The sequence below is a fragment of the Pagrus major genome, chromosome 1, assembly GCF_040436345.1.
Source record: "Pagrus major chromosome 1, Pma_NU_1.0".
NCBI lineage: Eukaryota > Metazoa > Chordata > Actinopteri > Spariformes > Sparidae > Pagrus > Pagrus major.
In genome coordinates, this window is record NC_133215.1 from 19,820,789 (window position 1) to 19,841,077 (window position 20,289).

A 20,289-nucleotide genomic window follows, 5' to 3' on the forward strand; every position below is an offset into this window, starting at 1 on the left:
CGTGCACTTCAAAGTGCTGGATGTAACATTGATTTAGATAAAGATAAGCTAAAAATGAGTACATGTAACAGCAGTAACAGTGCAGTGAGACAATTTAAGAAATTTATTTTGGCCCTAAACTGTTCAGCACTTTATAAACCAATATTAACATTTTAAAATCAATGTATATCCAAGTAAGATCAGTCAATGATCTTTAAGTCTTAAGATAATTCTGTAAATCACAGCTTCTAATTTACAGCTGAAGAGGGGGAGTGTAGCTGAGGTGTGTGTTTGGGTTATTGTTACTCAACATTTGCGAGAAGTATAATTCAAAACATATCAGCAGAGTATACACAACACAGCATATTGACAAAATATTCTGTGTTCGTGCAACAAAAGGTGTCTTCAGTACTACATTTAATCATGACGACATAAACACACAGACTCACAAAGTGGCAGGTGGTACTAACGCCGTGAACAGATACTTTGTGTTTTCTACCTCGTTTTTAGTTTCTCTTAAAGGAGACCTGTTATGCTTTTTCGTTTTTTCCTTTCCTTTAGTGTTTTATATTTGTTCTTGTGCATGTAAAAGACCTTGAAAGTCAAAAAGGTCAATGTCTCTCTGTTGTTGTTAGCAGTTCTGGGTCGGGCATGTGTGAGATGACCAATCAGAGGAGACTGGAGGGGCTTTAAAGAGACAGGTGCTAAAAAAGAGTGTTTCAGACAGAAGGGGAATACAGTACTGCAGCACTGGACAGTGTGAGAAAACTGATGTGTTTTTCGAGCATTAAAGCATATAAACCTATTCTGGTAGTAACTCAAAATAAAATTATGAACCTGAAAATTAGAATAAGATGTCTTCTGCTTTGTTATTGCTTTGCAAATGCACAAACCTGGTAACCCAAAACTGCTGTGTAATCTAGAGATATCCACACACAAACACACACATACGCACACACACACACACGCACACACACACACACACACACACACACACACACACACACACACACACACACACACACATTTGCATATATTTTTTGGTAAGTATGTTCTTCTTTGTTAAAATGACAGTAAGGAGGGCATATAAAGGCTCAAAGACATGAAACAGAAAATAAAGAGTCTCCCAGTCAAAATTATATCAGAGACAACTCAAGGGTTTCCAAATTAAGTTTCTAAGTGTTGTGAAGAGAGGTAGCTGGAAGGGAGAGCTGGAATTATTTCGTGAAAGGAGAGGGAGGGAGTATAAAAGGTCAGTTTAAGCTGAGGGGGGCAGACAGGTTAAGAAGAACTGAATACAGTGACACAGGATATTTGACTACAGGTAGGTCCTGTCTTTTTAGTTGTTTTATTCTTGAATAAAAATTAATAATAATCCTCATTTATCAATTAATGATAATAATAATGAAATAATGTTGATTTACGGTATAAAAGTGATTAAATTTGGTAATGATTTGGTACTCAGGAATTCAGAATAAGATATATTTCTTTGGTTATTTATTATGATGCAGAATATCAGGATGCAGAGAAATGTCCTGCTGGAGAATGTTTTGTTTGTTTTACACAAAGATATAAAAAGTAGTAAAAATACAGTCGACTGTATTTGAGAAAAAAATACCTATATTGAAGAGAAAAGAAAATTATCTTTTGTTACAGCTTCATATTTCACATAAATTATGTAGGGTTACATGACAAACAGTGAGGGCAGCTGAGGTCACGTATCGTCTCTACTAATGACTTGCCCTCAAATGCACTGGTTCTTACTGGCTACATTAAAATTAAACAAAAGAAATCATACAGTTATACTTTTTTATACGTTTTTCTGTGACTGTTCTTTTTATTTTCTGTGATTGTATTCCTCAGATTGGTGTTTTTTGTGACTTGTTTCTCCATCTGCTGAGATCATGGATGACTTTGAAAAGGTCCTGAAGTTCTGGGGTCCAGTGGAGGCAGACTACAATGCCCACGGAGGCCTGGTTCTGAACCGGTCTGTGCCTCTGACAAGATAAGATTAATTATTTCCCATAGGACAAGTGGTTTGCAGGACTGTGAGCCAGGATTTTGTTAAACAGGACTTAGGATGCTTCCATTTATTTACTTAACTGTTTAATTATATTTCTTTGAGTTTTATTTCCCAACTTGAAGCTTTAAATTAGATTGTTGCTTTATGTTATTATGTAAAAATAAAGCTATCATCTTAACATATTGCTTGGGTTAAAGTGGAAGTCACACATAGTACTTAAGAAAAGTCTGTATCTGATAATAAATTTACTTAAGTATTAAAAGTAAGTAAAAGTAAATTATACAGACATTTACATATTTGTATATACTGTACACGAGGTGTTGACTGATTATCAACCGTGCGTTATCTCTGTTGAATCCTCACATTTTTCCTTTCCTTCTCAGTTTATTTATGGAGCGCCCAGAGACCCAGCAGCTGTTCCCCAAGTTTGTCGGTATTGCCCCCGGTGACTTGGCTGGTAACGCAGCAGTTTCTGCCCACGGTGCTACTGTGCTGAAGAAACTGGCTGAGCTGCTAAAGGCCAAAGGTGACCACGCTGCCATCCTCAAACCTATGGCCACCAGCCACGCCACGAAGCACAAAATCCCCCTTGCTAACTTCGAGGTGAGGCTGATGTACATGAGGGAATGTTGCATCCCATTTCTTTTTGCAGTTTGCATGATTCTCTCTGTATTTTCTGTTTAGCTGATGACTGAGATCATTGCTAAGGTCATGGAGGAGAAGGCAGGACTCGATGCTGCTGGGCAGCAGGCCCTGAGGAACGTGATGGCCGTTATCATTGCTGACATGGATGTCACCTACAAAGAGCTGGGCTTCAAGGCCTAAAGATAAAAATCACATGTCATGCTGAGGTCAGATGACAGACGAGAAAATTTGTAACATGCATGCCCTTTTTTGAAACAGTTTAATCCTCTGTATACATACATTAACTAAATCAGAATGAAAGGAAAACCATGACAGCATTACTAAAGACTTAAGAGTGTACAGAAATGTATCTTTTATTGCAGCATTATTGCATTTGATTGTGTTAGATGGTGCTCGGTAATACACATGTTCTCTATTTGAGTTAAATGAGATTAATCTTGTTCAGGATTCTTGTCTAACAATATACTGTAAACCCTTGTCTTTACCAATAAAATTCTTTCATTCTCGTCTGCTCATCATTTTGTTTTGTCTTCTGTGCTGTGGGAAATAGACTTATAACTAATTGCTCATTATAAAAAAATAAAAGGTATGAGAGAAAGTATGTGTTTGTTGATTTATGTTGTCTGAAATCCAGTGCAGCACGTTGTTAGAGTCTGACAGTGCAGATAGGAATCAGGTCAGGACTACAACATCAAGTGCTGGGAAACTTGCATGCACACACACACTTAAAAACCCCACTTAAACATGCCGTCAGGCCGATTATCTTTCAGACTCTTTTTTAGTTCTTAGTCACCTGATATAAAGTGGATGTGATGGTGCAGAGCCTTTGGCAGGAGCCATATCAGGGACTTTATCACTCTTTCAACTTCCTGTAAAGTAGCAACCCCCCATTTTCCATGAATCAGTTCTCATTTCCTTCAGTACTTTATGAGGCCATTCAAGGAGAAGTTAATCTAGACTTGTGACCCCTGAAAACAAAGCAGTGCTCCCTCATCCACGAATCCAGTTATTTCACAAGGAAAAAGCGACCAAACCAGGGAAGCAAAATATGCATTTTTTCCATATCAGCTTCTCATGGCCGATGAAAAGATTTGGTGTCTTAAAACTTGTAGACTTCCCTCAGACTGAATTGGATTAAATGCAGACGAAAAGTCCAGTAAAAGAAACCTGGCACACTGTATATTTCAGGTTCGACCAGAACTCGACTGGCATTCTGTTTTTTACATCCAAACCCCACAAAGTTATTGTAAGATAAAGCCCTGCGTTTGTGTTACCCTGTCAGGTAGTTGTTACCATGGTTACAGCTTGCCTGTGCACCCTGATTACAGACATGTACAGTGTAGATGACCATGAAAAGGCATTGTCCTGCGCAGAGATATAAAATGACAGAACCCGAGCCTGGACATCGGGTCGGGTATCCTGCTCTACTTCCTTTTGGACAGAGAATTAAGACTTAGGTGTTGACACCTGACTGGAGGAGGGATGAAGACAACAGGTGAGGATGATGATGTTGAAGCTCTGGCCCACTCTAAAGTTCATCATAGACCTCTGACGTGATTATAAAGTGGTGCAGCAAAACACGAGACGTGTCATTCAGAGGTCACTCCAATTCAAACATCTTCACCAAGTTTCTCATGAGCACAGCAGATGTCTCAGCAAGTGGAAAGAAGAAGTCATTGCTTTTGGGTGATGGCCCGGCCACGTGTTCCTGATATCAGCGTTATCTTTGACATTCCAAACTCTCACTGACCGCCTGTTGTCCTTCCAATTTCTGACTTGATGCCATAATTGTGTTTGGTTAACTTCCACGTTGGAGAAATTCCATGATGAACTATTAATAGTGTTTGTGTGTGCGTACACTCGTGTATACGTGACAACCGGCACAATGCCGCTGGTCACACACACCTCAGTGTCTCCCTCACTCGTCCTTTCTCACTGAACGCTGAACAACTGTTGGGTGAACTGAGGTCAAACACTTGCTTCAACAACACAAAGCTCTAATTACTTGGTCCAAACTGTGACAAACGGCATCACTTTTCATTTAAATGAGAGGTAGTCAAAGGAGTAGTATCTGACCAATATGTAGTTTCTAAGCCATATATGTTGGCAAACATACTTACCTCATCTCCCAAATCCCTAAATTAACACCTTTTTGTTGAGAAGGATCAATTTGGAATGCAACACCACAGTTGGCATTCAAGGGTAAAATTAATTACTTCAGATACATGTGCTTCCTCTAAAAGTGGCAGACGTATTTGCATAGAGGAACAGTCAGCAGAAGTAATTTAATGACTGCAGCCCCCCACCTCAAAGTCTCTCCTCGTCTCCAAAGCCCTGACGGCTCAGCCATGCATGGAGGAACAAACACAGGTAGCAAGAGCAAATCAGACTGCAACAAAACATAGAAACATGAATGGGAAGCATTACAATGACGGGCTGGATGCAGGACAATGGACCCGACATTTAACAAACGGCACCTACTCCCTGCTTGGGGAAGGACGCAATATTGCAACCTGACAGCTGACGTCTTCATATAAATGTATGAACTTGCATCCCAATTAGAGAAAATTTTCATCTTAATCACAGAGAGCAGTGTGTCGGCCCCTTGGTTAGTTAAAGTTAAAGAGTGGACAATTAGCATGAAATAGTTATATTTATTATTTATTTCATTATTATCATCGTCATCATTTAAACAATTATGTCAATTCATAGTACAATAATGTAAATGCATAGAAAAAAAAATTAACAAGGCCATAGTTAACATTACACGAAATCTTTACAGCAATGTTTTGTCACACTCATCAACTTAATTAATCCAAAGTGTGTTAAAATAAATTGTAAATTCAAAATTCCATTAGTATAATTTTCTTCAGTTCAAAGTGTATAAATAATAATGGTCCATCCTGCTTTTATTGATCACAGACTTATTTTATTTAATTTTTTGACACTAAAGTTCTCCTGTTAAAGCATCATAAAAACGCAACGCATAGAAAGCATACTGTATTATAATTATAAACATTATGTAAAACAGCTTTGAATGAAGCTGTGCAGCATCATGTTTATATTGGCCAGCAGAGCCTGATATGTGTTGATATCACAGCGCAGTGTAATTACACGGCCCTGCACACCCACACAGGTGTTTTTGGTTTGGATGATTAGACCTCTGCTCAGGTTGGAGGTGGACAGAGCCACGCTGAAAATTATATAATGTCACCAAGCTGTCAATCAAACACAGACTGTACACGCCCACACAGTCCGGAGAAGAGCAGCCAAAATAACTAAAATCCCCTGTGTGGGCGCCATGACTATCTGTAACTGCTGAAGTATGCACAACAAAAGGACGAGCCAGTCCATTAGATGACTAGCAGTCACAGCTCAAAGGTCAATGTTCTTCCAAATCTTCTGCTTCATCTAAAGTCATCCGTGTCATAGGTCTAAGATCTTTATCAATAACATTAACCATCGCTGCTGTCGCTTTCTTTCTACATCAGGAAGTAGCACAAGACAAATTACTCCAAATTTGAACTCAACAAATGGTTAAGAAACTCTTTCTCCTGATCTGGAAGAAAAACACACCATTACTGCAACAGCTAAAAGTCAAAGCACAAACATGTAATGTAAAAATAATTAGTGGAAATAACATGCTAATGTGTTACATGCATACATACTACATACAAATATATACATGAAAACATCAGAGAGACATCCCTCAGAGAAGACAGTTAATCAAAGCTCGGCTGCTCGATGTCTGGCGGCGCCGTTCTGCGAGTCAGGTTGGACAGGTAGAGAGCAGTAGCCATGGGAACAAAGCCGGCTGCCACCTTCAGGATGGTCAGCAGCCTCTCAGTAGCATTGGTCACACCATCAGGTGTCTGAAGGGGAGGAACGTGACACAAGACTGCTTTTACAGAAACAGAACAGAAAACATTACAGACATTTGGTGAAACACTCAGGTACTTAATCCACGCAATTAGCTTCTCTTTATACATCCTGAGGGCTTTTGTTTGGGTTAGGGTTAGGGTTAGTTAGGTAGTTAGTTAGGGTTAGGGTTTGTTTTTCAAGTATCCCTGTCTGACTTTGGCCATCAATAGCAAAAATCTATGGCTTGCCCCCGCGCTACATTTGTGCTTCTCATGTGTTTGCTCTGAAATTATGTCTCTGGTTTAAACCGTCTGCAAAGTTTGTGACGAAAATGGATACAAACCTGATCCTCTGCAAACAGCAAGGGGCAGTGGAGCGATGCGGCCAGCTTTCTGACAGCGTCCAGGCGCTCTGTGGGAACTGAAGCGTTACGAGCTACAAGAGACGGATGCACAAGAGGGCAGCCAGTCAGAAAGAGACACACAGATAGGGCGGAGCCCCACAACACAACAATATAGGACGGGATAAGGTATATAAAGAGTGAAAATGGTCCATATTTGACCATTCCTGCTCCATTTAATCCCCTTTGCTCCTGTTTTGACCTCCTTCATGTGATTTACAGAGCTGAGGAATTTAACCTATTGACATACCATTAGTGACCATGATGCAGACTTTTCCGAGGAAATATCCAGGGTCCAAATTTTTCAGGGACGCTTCTGCTGACTGGAAACTACGACAAAACAAATAACACAAGTCACAGATTGAATAGTGTAATATATTATTATGAATAATACACAAAACATACACAAACCATGCTAAACAAATCAGTAGTTCTTCCACATTCGAAGGCAGTGCCATTATTAGATTATCGGGTCCTGATTTGTAAAGGTCAGTGGTTTCACAGCCTGACAAGTGTCATTTAATTTTCATATTCTTCTTTAAAAAGTTGACCAATATATCGTTGATATTATTGGCTGGCACTGGCCTAACATAGACATATCGGTCCCAGTGAAGTTTATTGTTTCAGTGTACTGGTGTAATTTTAGACAATCTTAGACAGGGTTAACTGTGACATATTCTTCCTAACTCACATATGTGTCTTTAGTGTTTGACAACCATATTTGAGGGATCAATGCCAAATAAATGCGTATATCTTCTTGATGCTGTGAGAGGCTTTTTTCAGAATTATAAGTGCTGTATTGTAGGCAACTGGACGTTAAGGACACATGTAAGCTCTGAGATTCAGAGTCGTCAGGGCCACTTGTGGGTTGTTGACCCAACTGGCCTTCATGTCAACGACCCACAAGTGGCCCTAACGACTCTGAAACTCAGAGTTCGCACGTCCTGAACGACTCTATAAGGACACTCTCCAGTTAGTTAGAACTGAAGAAGCCTCTTGGATGAGAGGTGAAACATCTTCAAGAAACTGAAACAAGTCCAGTTACCTACAATACAGCACTTAGAATTACCATGACTGAGAACCTTCATCAATATGCTTATTTCAGAACAACATAATACATAGAATTAAGTCGCAGTAAAAAAACCAATACAATACAATGTATAGTATTTAATATATAAAAGGCATACTGTTGTGGATTTAAAAGATACCTGAGCTCTGAGGTGAGGTTGATGATGAACACCACCAGGTCTATCCTTGGACGACTCTCCTCATTCTCCATGGGCAGAGGCAGACTCTTGGCTAGTCTCCTGATTGAAACAATTAAGATGGTTACTGCAGTCTGAACATGATCACTGATATGATCATAATCAGAGGTGGTAATTCTGTTTGGACGGCCGTCACATGGGATGGGTGGAAGGGATGAAATATTCCGATGTTTACAACTTGTTCATGTCATCAGACGTCTCAAGACTACTGTATGAGGTTTAAAAATACTGTGCATTGACAATATAACACTATATATGTATTATTAAGCTGTACTCAAGTCTGATATTGAAAACTTTCACAAAAGGTTTCCCTGCTGTAATAATAACTCGATGTGAACTGGTAATTACAATAACTCTGATATACAGTGAACGCAGCTTCAATAGTCTTGAGCCGAACCATTTTTCCCAAAGTATGCAACCTTTGGCTGCTGTGACGCACAAATTGCCCCGTTTGCGGGACTAATAAAGGAATTCTGATTCTGATTCTGAAGATATACTCATGTTGATTATACAGTAGATCCAAACAAACAAATGGAAGTAAATAGACAACATGTTCACTCATCACAAAGTGTTTGATTAACAAAAATCAATCATTAGTAATTTGGTGCTGTTGCATAGGTTAAAGAGAATATTAAAATAATAATAATACAAATCAGGTCTAGTTCCAGTAACAGAAGAGCAGATGGTGTTTCCAGTTGTGTGCCTAATGACCGTCTCCTGTAAAGGATAGCTGACTTCAGCAGTTTAATGTGATGGAGCAGTACTCACACATTCACAGTGAAAGTGGTCTCCTCCACCAGAGTGTCTGCTAAACTCTGCTGAAACTGCTCCTCACTCTCCACCAGCTGCAGAAAAAAACACTCGGAGTCAGCGCAAAACATGGAAATATGGAATATGAGGTGGAAAGTAAAGTAGCTCAAATTCACTCAAGCACTGAGGGTGCTGGTACTCTCCTGTAGAGTTTACAATGAAGTAAGGAATTACTTCAGTTCTTTAAATATGATGTATTAGTATAAACAGAAAAGTTATCAGATGTCACTGGGATCAGGTAACACATAAATAAAAAAAATGCCTGTGCTCCCCTGAAAACTTCCACTGTGTTTCATCAAATACATTTCTGACTAGTTTCATATATTTTGAAACATCTCCTGAATACAATAAACTGTTCTTCTTTTAATTAAACTGCATTATAAGGACAGTGGTCTCCAACCTTTTTACCATTTGACCTTTAAAATGAGACAAATGTTTACCTGAAACCACTCCTGATACGCTGAACATGTGAATTGTGAGATGTACAACCAAAAAGATTGTTTTAAAGATTTTTATAGTGTTGAAGAGGTTACACTTCCCATCCAGACTTATCTTGTGACCCCTTGGAGAAGGGTCCTGACCCCCGGGTTGGGACCCACTGATGAGGGAACATGTGAATGACATTGTGATGCTTTTGTTTTGAAACTTTGAGCCGGTAAGGGTGAGCTTCATGTGAGATAAAGTATTTTAATCTTCCGTACATCATTGTGTCAGCACAAGTGCAACTTAAATGTGCTTTGGTTGCGTAAAAGTAAGTATTTATTACTGGTAGGAAGTCCAGTATCTATCCAGAACAAGACACTATATTGACGACTGAGCTATCTTGACGTTAGCTCAACTTAAAACACTTTTATTTCACTGCTAGCTCCTCCTGAGGGCAGCTGTACCAGTGTACACACCAGCACGGTAACCGCTGCTTTATTTTTAATAAGGCTAGCTAACTAAGGTAATGTCATGTCGTGTCTGTAGCTGTCAATGATTTAAGCTAATAAAACGCAAACTCACCAAGATGTTCGCTGTATTCAAACACGGCAGCTTACTAAACGGCTTCAATAACGCCATCCTAAATTTAAACACTTAAAACCTCCACAGTAACGTGAATTAAATCAATAAATTCACTGTAGAGCTTCTGGTCAACTCATGTTTACTCGCGCTTCTTTTCCGAACGTGCGTCTGACGTCATGACGTCTATCGTGCAGTTTGACCGCATGACGTTCTCCGCTCATCTGAAGCTACTTCCTGCCACCTACAGGCCGCGCGGTGTTTTGTGATTCACTCCTCATGATCTTTTTGCAAGTACAGATTGTACATTTTGAGCTAATTTATTATTGATTATCAGTTAATTACCAGTAATTTAGGATTTGAATGCAGCGGTTTTAAAGGGAAGTATCAGCTGCAAACGAGTCACAAGAGCAGGTAATAATTCTGACTTAATGATAGGCTACTTAATGACCACCTCACCTTTAACGGGACGATTTTTCATAAAGCTAAACCAATTTAAAAAAACATTGAAAAACACATTTCAGTACCATTTCTAAACGCGAGGATCAAAGGAAATTTTTTTTTATAATAATAAAAAAAACGTGTATGAAATATCTATGTAGCTTATGTGTTGTGTCAATTAGGCATGGGACAATGTGAACATTCCAACTCACGATTATCCTGATCAAAATAATTGCAATTCACGATATTATCCCGATAATAATTAAAATATGCTTAAAGGATAAGTTCACCCAAAAATTACAATTCTGTCAATATCTGCTCCAACTCATGGATGAGATTGATGGAAAGTCGGGTGAAACTCACAGCAAAAGTGTTGCAGCAGTGTTGCAAACGACTCAAGTAGATGGGGACTTGTTTTAAATGTAAGAAAACAGAAAAAAAAAAAAACTGGCTCAGTTTGTCCTGCGTATTCAAAGCCTCTGTAAGCCAAATTGATTTGAAAAGACATTATTTACACACATTTTTAAGCCGAATTCAGTGTAGCTGCTTAACTTAAAGCGTTAGCGAGCACGACCGTGCACTGAGGGTATAAGTAATGTCCTTCCATATTAGTTTGGGATTTCAAGCTCAAACTGCATGGAGCCATTTTGTTGTTGTTTTTTACATTTTAAAACGAGTCCCCATCTACTTTAGTCATTTATGAGAATGCTGCAACACTGTTTTCCTGTGAATCCCACAAATGTTTTGTGAACTACAAAAGACATTACATCAACATGAGAGTGAGTAGATAATGACTGAATTTCTAATTTGTGTGAATTTATGATTTTTTCTCTTGATGTGGCACTAAAACATACTGGAGTCAATGTACCTTTTTATTCCATCAGAGAAGTCACACATATTTTTGTAGTGGTTTAAAACTTAAATAAGTCAAACATTAATCATAAGATCCTCCTGCATAAATGAAAGATAAATAAATGGTGGGCGAGCTGAGCCTTCAGCCATGTTGACAGGGTTACAACTTTGTAATGACTGGAAAGATGTGGGCTACCCTTTCAAAATAAATCCTGAAATCAATATAGGGCTGTTGGTGTTGATCTAGACAGCTTTTTCAAGTCACTCATGTGAGAATATTAACAATTATTCTGATAATGGAAATTTGAATAGTTATCTTTGTTTTTATTGTGATACATGATAACATCTTATCTTCTCCCATCACTTTTGTCAATAACGTTTGATAAGGAAAGACTGTTACTCCGGCTGTAGCAGAAGCTCTCTTAATGTTTTTGTTGCGTCTCAAATCTAAGGTGCCGCCTTATTTTAAATTAATGTAATTATGTAAAGTGTATGCATAAATAAGTGAGGTTAAAGAGAATTATGTATAAACACAATGTATTTGAATGGAAGCAGAAAATTTTATTCTCTTAATGGTGGCACAGCAAAGTAGATTTCCCCAGTACATCCAGGTTGTATCACAGCAAACAGGACACAAGTCCCTGGGCCTTTGAGTGTCAGTATGCAAAGACGCACATCATCTATATGCATTCAACATGTCAGGAACTGAGTGGAAATATGTGGAGGACTTCTTGCAGGGGGACAAGTGGAGTTTATTTTCAAAGTACGAGCTCATCACTGCATCCTGGATTAAGAGAAGGCTCAAGGAAGTGTAGCCTATCAGATTTTCCAAATGAGATTGTTATGGCATGAAGGCAGCGAATAAAACACAAACATCAGAAGTGCCTTCAGTCATTCACAGCTCATTTCAAACATTACTGCAACGGTTATGCCACATTAATGAGTCCAACCCGTGTAAATGAATCTACTGCTCGATTCGTAATGGAACAGGAAAAACAGTATTAACATTTAGGGTCCAACTAATGATAAAAAAATAACAGCAAATCATGAGCGAAATGAAAAACAGACTCAAATAAGGCTGCTGTCTCTTCACTCACTCATCCCTCATCACTGTCAGAATAACTCAGAATCAGAATCAATGACTGTACATAAGATTGACAAGATGGCATAAAAAATGACTATACTGCTTCCACTAGCCTCACTATTATCTTAAAAAAGATGGTTTGCGTGTTCCTTGACCGCCACCACTCAAGCTGATCCCCCATCCCCAAAGTTAAGTTTCCACTGTCCACCCCTGCTAATGTACATGTCCCACTTTTAACATGAACACACATACAAAGCCGACACACACACACTCGCACCAACACACACTCATCTCTCCATGCTCCTTTTACTAAACAATATATCCAAAGACTTCCTCTTGTTCATATCTCCCCAGACTCTCGCTCCTCAGAGCTGGAGCGTCGGTCCCGCTCGCATGACAGGGATCTCTCTCGTTCCCTGCCCTTGGCTGTGTCCGCAGAGGGGGACCTCTCCCTGTCCTCCCAGTCTCTGAACTCCGCCTTGTCATCACGCCATCCCTCTCCATATTTCTCCTGCGGCTGCGAGCCTTCTGTTTCGCGGCCGTGAGATGTTCTTTCTCTGGAGGACCTGACGAAAAACCAACAGCAACAGATTAAAAACATCAAGGGAAGTACATTCCCAGCACAAGATTGAGGACCTGATGTCCTCGGTCAAATCTGGTTTTGCTAAAGAGATGAAAAGCTAAGGGTTATTGTCCACATGTAGAAAGATGGTTCTTAAATCAGATTAGATGGGGTGTAACCAATCAAAGTTGTCATAGCTGGACACATTTTAAGTGCAACACAAATATTTAATTATCAGATTTAAGTATGAATTCATCTAGAGCTGAACTACGATTATTTTCATTATCGATTCATCTGTCACATTTTTATGTGAGATATTTTTATGTGAATGAATTGTCATATCCTAATGATGCTTTATGAAGTTTGAGTGGTGGATAAAAGCCACACCTCTTCCTTTTGTGCCTGTGAGAGTGGGAGCGTGAGCGATGTCTTTCCTTGTGTCGATGTTTCCTCTCTCTCTCACGATCCCGCTCTCCACCACCTTCTTCTCTAGAACGAGAGGAGCGGTGGCGTCTCGAACGATGGGAGGACGAACTGCCTCCATCCCTACAAACAGTTTTACAGGGAAAATAAGGTTTTTAAAGTTTAAATAAAAAAGAACAAAAAACAGGTAGACAGCAGTACTTTAAGCTAGAGATAGGATACTTTAAAGTTGAAACATCCCGAGGCATCTTGTCTCGTGACTAGGGCTGCACATTGATCGAAAATTATTGCAATATGGCCAAGTGCAATATCCAAATAACAAGAAGCAAGGGTTTTTTTTGGCTAAATTGTAGGTAAAATGTGGGACAAACAGCACTGTATCAAGTACTGTAATGCAGCAAAGATGCCCTGGCCCACAGATTTTGTTCACCAGATGTAAGAAAACATGTTTGTTTGGTAAAGACCCAAACAAATGTCACATCATTCATGATATAAATCAGTTTTTTGTGGAAATGAAAATTGTGATGCAAAAATTATCAATCACACTAATAACGAATCTTGTCAAAATTGTTATATGTGTCAAAGTAATCACAAAATAAAATTTCCCATAATCATATCGTGCTGCCCTACTTGTGAGCAATTTAATTAGTAGATGATGGCCTTTACAGTCGCCAGTCATCAAATACTGATGACGTTAGAAATGGTGGTACATCAGATCCCTGTCAACCTCTGAACTGTTTGTCACCACACAACAAAACTGTCTTTACACCTGCTCACGTTATCATTATTTTTGAGTGTTGTCACTCAGGCAAGATTTTAAAAATATTTCACAATTTTTCCAATATATCAACAATGCTGTATCACAGCTGGCTTTGTATACCATTATACCCTTGTGTTTGTATTTGGATAACTGACTATCATATAGATGACATCGTGACACACAACTGGCCAAACAATAGACACTCACTACATACAAGTAATATTTAGAAATCTTTATTTACAAGTGTGCACCCTGAGTGTGTATATTTTGTGAAATTCTAAGTCACTCACATGACCGACAAAGACAAAATGTATGAAGTGATTCTGGTCAAAGCAGACATACCTGTATCGGTCTCCACTTCTAGATCTTGACCTGAGACAGAAAGACAAATCAGTTTCCAGATGACACCAAACTTTTTTATTTGAACACAGTAACAGTGGTAAGTTGGACTGTTTCTTACCTCCTACGCTCCCTCTCCCTGTCTCGTTCTCTCTCCCACTCTCGCTCTCTCTCGCGTTCTCTTTCCCGCTCTCGTTCTCGCTCCCGCTCGATCTCCCACTCTCGCTCTCTTTCATCTTCTCTTTCGCGTTCCTCTCGTCTTCTCATTCGCATTCTTTCTTGTTTCTCTACAACTGCTTTCTGTATGAAACGAAAATAACAAGAACGTCCAAAGTTAAGCACAACACAAATAATGCATCGTAAAAAAATGTCATGCAAGTTTAAGTAGTTCTGTGAATGCCTGTTACAGCGCAGCCCTTACCCGTAGCTTGTCAAGCTTCTCCCGGATTTCAATGAAGCCGAGGTGCAGTTTGCCCCCAAAGTGGTCAGCCAGACGACGATCGTTGTCATGAAGACCCAAGTAGGCAGAGCACACCTCACACACCCGTAGTTTTTGTTGTTGAAAGCTTGAGGCTGGCATTGAGTTCCTGTACACATCCTGCAAGAACAAAGGTTATGAGACTATGAAGCTGGAGCAAATAAACTCAAGACACACCATAAAAAAAACAAAGATTTAAATTTTGTATTTCACCAAGCCTGCATGATAGAGCCTGGACCTGAGTGTCAGCTATGCTGGAAACTACGAGACCTATCAAAACCGTTTATGACTCTAAATATAGAAGTTACAGAAGGAGAATCAATTCAGTTTCCTCTTCCTGATTTCCGTCATTGTGAATTTTGAGAAGTTAATTTCTGTAATCAGTAAACCCTACATCTTCATGCAGTGTAAATAATATTTAGATCTAGTTGGTGACAAAAATATGTTATAATAAACTAGTCACAACAAAGCAGTTATTTGAGTTCTGACCTCTGCTTCTTTCTTCAAGCCCCGGGTCTTCTCCACCATTTCCAACAATTGCTGGGCCTCGTCTACGTTCCCCTCGCCCCCGAGCTGCTCGGCCCGGGCAAGCATCTTCCCAATCTCTTCATTCAGCTCGTGAACACGTTCAGCCTTTTCATTGCAGGAGAAAGAGACAAAAAAAATTAGCTCTAAGGTTTTAAAAACATTTCTTTGCAAAGACTCTTTATAAGAAGATTAATTTTCCCAGGACATTAATTATCCAGTTATAAAGCATTCATAAAGATCTGATAATGATCCCACTAGCAATGTCAACAGTGAGTTTATCACCTTTGCAGCTACTTCAGCGCTGATCTCATCCTGCGTCTCGGCTAGTCTCTTCTTTGCCAGCTCGGTCCTGCGGTCGCAGTCAGCAATGAAAGACTGAAGGTGCTCAGCAGCCTGCGAGAAAATACATGAGATAAATGCAATCTGTGGGTGTAAAATGTACACCAACTTCTCTGGTGGGAAAAGAAAGTTTACAATGTTAGATCTAATCTAATATGGATTTTTTTTTTTCTTTTTCCAAAACAGGCTCTCAGCACCACTCAGGCCAAACTCTGATATTTGTGGAAATGAGAGTAACACAAACAGAAAGCAAGAGTGTGTCTCTAAGTTAGACTCTTGGTCCAGTCAAGTCGGGGTCATCAGTTTCAATTTTCAGCCCAACTTCTGTAACTATCCCATCATCCGGTGAACCACAGAGGAGATGGCAACCATGTCATGTCACTGACACTTTTACACAGTCTGAATTAATTTACCATCATCCAACCTGATATCCTTAGTTTGACATGAAAGCAGCCTCATCAATCTGAATAACTTTAAACTGTGCAATAGATGGTGTAGATACAGGAAGGCGTTCCGTAAGATTTACGGTGGTAAATATTGATAAGATATTGTCACAAGTTTTAGATTATCTGGTGATCTCCAAAATGGATAGAAGAGGATATGCACTATTGGACTTAGCAGCTACCGAGACTGAAAATAAAAGTGTGAGGGAAAAAAAACAAGGTGCTGCGTTGGTGTTGTTTTAAGTATGGGTGAGAAGATGAAATATGATCCATGAAGTCCAGCTTGACTTATAAATCTGAGTGTTAAAACACTGCACAGTGGTTCATAATAGAAGCTGACCAATGCTCGATCTTTGGGGCTGATGCCAATAAAACATTGGGATGGGATTGTCCGATATACATTGTTTTGCAATGATCCCTAAAATGTGGTTGTTATACATTTGTGACAAAGATATGTAATTGAGGCAGGATATCTTATAGTTTACCAATAACCTTTATCATTATAAAAGAGGACCCAGAGATTTAAGCTCGACATTCACAGTGACTCAAGAAATACATCATGTTGGCTGGTGATCAGCAAGGCTGACATTAATCATGCTCGTCCAAGACTCTCAATCATGCTCGTCCCTCTCAAGACTCAGGGCCCAGGACTTCTGACCTGGTGTTCCCCCTGCATTGGCAGCTCTGGCGGCCAGAATTTATTTTTTGTCAAACCCCACTTTTATGTGGGCATTCGACGCTTGACAGGTGTTGACTTTGGACTTTCTTTATGATATTAAGATTTCTGTATCACTCAGTGTTCACAGTGAAATCACAGAAAACAACAAACACTTTTTTAAAAGCTATACATGATTAGGTGCTACAGTGTATGCGTTTGACTCACATCAAGTTCGAAGAAGTACTCCTGCTCCTTAGAGGCAATCTCGTAGTCTGCTCTGAGTGCCAAGTCATGGACTTTCATACACTCTCCCAGGTCCATCCTCTGCAGAAATCAGAAAGACATCAAAGTATTGTGTTTGTATGCTTCATCATTTCACCCATTGGTAGTCCCATGCCAATAATTCCCCTATGTTAAAATGTCATAATGTCTTACAGCATTTAAATGACATCACATTAGGGACTGTAAATGAGATATCCTTTGAGTCACAGTGCTGCAGGGATGACTGTATTGCTTTTCTGTACAGTGAAGTGACGGTAATGAGACACAAGCACATTTTTTGTGTCGGTTTTCACTCCTGCATAGTTTAATGGAGAATAAATACTGATTTTGAGGTTAGAGTGCTGACTCTCAGTTAAAATTTAAGGGTGTTTACATTCACATCAGAGGCATTGTGTTGGAACTATTCATTTAATCTCCTCTTTCAATTTGCTGTCTTCCAGTTTACAGAAAGTAATTAGACAAGTTAAAAGCTACATTCAGTTGTTTACAGGCAAAGTTTGGCTTAAGTACATCACTGAAATATTAGCTATCAGTACCGTTCATGTGATGCTACATCAGGCTTGTACTGCAGCTATCTTTTGATCCCTGGGCTTTTTGCCTTCAATCTGATTGTAAGACTGGAATATATCTGCATCAGGGTCAGATGAAAAGTAGCTTCTCGATGGTGTACAAAAAGATCAGTCCTACACTGCTCATACAATATAAGGGCAATCTCATAGTCTGCTCTGAGGGCCAAGTCATGGACTTTCATACACTCTCCCAGGCCCATCCTCTGCAGAAATCGTCTTCTTATCGTCCTTTATTGATTCTATTCTTTTATTCATTTCAATTTTTGCATGACTTTTTTCTCTCTTTTACTGTGATTTTGCCTGTTTTATCACTTTTATTCCTTTCACGTCTAATGGCTCATATTGACTTTTTGTGTTTTTACATTTTCTGTTCCGTCTTCTTGTTTTAATTCACCTTCAACGAGGCTTCCTTGTGTTTGGCTTGACTACTGAGTGTTTAATCCATAATAATGTCTTCCTGAGTTTCCTGCTTTTGCTTGATCGACAAAGCACTTTGTAAACTCTGTTTTAAAAAGGTTCTTTATAAATAAGGTTTATTGTTATTATCATTATTGTTGTTATAAATGTACATTCCCTCAAAAAAGCTTGAAATCAGCACTTTAAGCTTATATTCACTGAATCACTTCCAGACCTAATGACAGCATCTATCCTTCTACTTTACAACTTAAGTCTATTTGATACATGATAATTCCCTCTATGTACAGGTGTGTGTATAAACATTATACTCACGGTGCCAGACAAGATGTCATGAGGACATGAATCCAAGAGGTGACTTTTGCAGACTCGCTCATCTGTGAATTTGATTCTCTGCCTCATGGTATCTCCTAAAAAAGAAAACCAGAACAAGAGACAGACATAATAGGCTTGTGATTTAACCCAGCCAGTCCCAACTAGAACGACACGTACTAAATCATGTAGGTGCAGACTTCCGATGAATGAGTTATACTGTATCTGTAGCATTACTGGTAAAACCTGAAGTTAGCTGCTCAGATAGAGTCTGATAACATGACAGGATCTGGTAGCACGGAGAAAACAACATACTGACCATGACAAAGCAGCATGCTAACATGCTATTAATATGTTTTTGTTGTATATGTTCGCAACATTTTAACTTGCCATGTGAAGTCAAACTCAAAAACAACAGGTAGCTAGCCGGCTGGCTATCCTCATGTTAGCTAGCTTGGTTTGCAAAGCGTGCCTCAGTGTCTGGCGGATTGGTTAGCTTCCCGGCTAATGCTAGCAACAACACAAACTCCTGTCTTGATTAGATCAGACACCGATCTCACCCACAGCCAGCTGAGCTCACCGTCTCTCCCCGTCCCCATGAGCTGGTCCAGCATCGCTCGCATCTGTGCCTGGGCCGACATGTTTCTGAGTGTTCAGCTAACGTTGTGTGAGTCACTCCTCGCCAGCTTCGGTCCTCACACATGCAGCCCCCTCGACTGCAGGCCTCGTCGGCTCCTCCACCACCACGACAACCGCGGACAACTTTTGCCACAAGGAGAACAAGCTCGACTCCCGCCGAGCCAGCGAGCTGACTGTGTGTGGCGGTAGAGCAATTGTCTGGTTATCAGAGCACTTTAAACACAGCTAAATGTGACTTTGTCACGGTTGATGACTTCGGGTCGGATGAGCAAGTGCAACGTCTGTTTGAAAACTGCTGGAGTCCCCTGGTCGTGTGTCGAGTTGAGAGGGCGGTGACTGAATGTAGACAGGGCGTTTAGTTAGCTAACTAAATCTGTATCGAAACAAGTAAGCGGTTCTTCTGTAACATACTCTCTGACTGTATTTCTAGCCAGTTAGCTAGAAGTTGGCAAGTTTATTCAACGTCCGTCCTTCCGTCTCTCCACTTCCCCTCCGTGCGCGTCACCGCGGAGCGCGCTCTCGTGCCTCCGCTTCGAGGAAGTGCTGCAGCCTCGCGCGCTTGTCGGTTTGGTGACGTTTCACTTGAAGCTCAAAATGTCAGGAAGTGAATGATTTAAATGTTCAAAATTATTGTTATATTATTATAAATAGATATTAATATTATTAAACCAGTTCAATTGTGCGATGTGTAAAAAATCCCAACTGTATGAATGCTTTCCAAACATTTATTACATTGTTCTAAATGTTTAATTGAAACTAAATCTGTTGACAAATTCAAATCATACTGGGTAAATTTAACAAACACTAATCTGGCTCAGATGTTATACTATCCTTGTAAATATAACACTTCAATTTAACGTTTGAGGAACAAAATTAAACTTAAAATTCAAAATGAACTTCAAATGGACTATATTGATGACTCTGTCACTGTTTTATGTCGTAGTGACTTGTTGTACCCCTTTGTTGTAAATAAATGGTTTCAGAAAAGCATTTTCATTTTTATTCTGTGAGAATGAAATACATTACACAGCATTTGGGGACGTCAGTGGTCGATGTCAAAGGTGTAAGGCTACGTACATTTGACATAAAATGCCCTGGCTACACAACACAGTTTAATTTGAAAGTATTTAATTAATGTAATTGATGCATCAAAGTGTGACGTTACTGCTGGTGTTTTCACG

The 20,289-nt window shown here is 39.5% G+C and overlaps 3 protein-coding genes across 3 annotated transcripts; 1 reads left to right on the forward strand and 2 right to left on the reverse strand.

Moving 5' to 3' along the window:
* Positions 1 to 1,272: 1,272 nt before the first annotated feature.
* On the forward strand, positions 1,273 to 3,153 carry mb (myoglobin). The gene is made up of 4 exons (XM_073466982.1): positions 1,273 to 1,303; positions 1,843 to 1,966; positions 2,386 to 2,605; positions 2,687 to 3,153. The coding sequence occupies exons 2-4, from the start codon at positions 1,884 to 1,886 to the stop codon at positions 2,825 to 2,827; spliced, it is 444 nt and encodes a 147-aa protein (XP_073323083.1). The 5' UTR covers positions 1,273 to 1,303; positions 1,843 to 1,883; the 3' UTR covers positions 2,828 to 3,153.
* Positions 3,154 to 5,561: 2,408 nt separating this feature from the next.
* Positions 5,562 to 10,134, reverse strand: pane1 (proliferation associated nuclear element). The gene is made up of 6 exons (XM_073470606.1): positions 9,989 to 10,134; positions 8,942 to 9,018; positions 8,117 to 8,215; positions 7,159 to 7,238; positions 6,852 to 6,943; positions 5,562 to 6,519 (listed from the first exon to the last, which is right to left on the reverse strand). The coding sequence occupies exons 1-6, from the start codon at positions 10,043 to 10,045 to the stop codon at positions 6,370 to 6,372; spliced, it is 555 nt and encodes a 184-aa protein (XP_073326707.1). The 5' UTR covers positions 10,046 to 10,134; the 3' UTR covers positions 5,562 to 6,369.
* Positions 10,135 to 11,818: 1,684 nt separating this feature from the next.
* Positions 11,819 to 20,284, reverse strand: LOC140997997 (putative RNA-binding protein Luc7-like 1). Its single transcript, XM_073468102.1, has 10 exons — positions 19,050 to 20,284; positions 18,473 to 18,567; positions 17,118 to 17,216; positions 15,735 to 15,845; positions 15,414 to 15,557; positions 14,868 to 15,044; positions 14,568 to 14,746; positions 14,450 to 14,479; positions 13,312 to 13,470; positions 11,819 to 12,928 (listed from the first exon to the last, which is right to left on the reverse strand). Exons 1-10 carry the CDS (start codon positions 19,108 to 19,110, stop codon positions 12,703 to 12,705), a joined length of 1,281 nt encoding a protein of 426 aa, XP_073324203.1. The 5' UTR covers positions 19,111 to 20,284; the 3' UTR covers positions 11,819 to 12,702.
* Between the last annotated feature and the right edge of the window lie 5 nt (positions 20,285 to 20,289).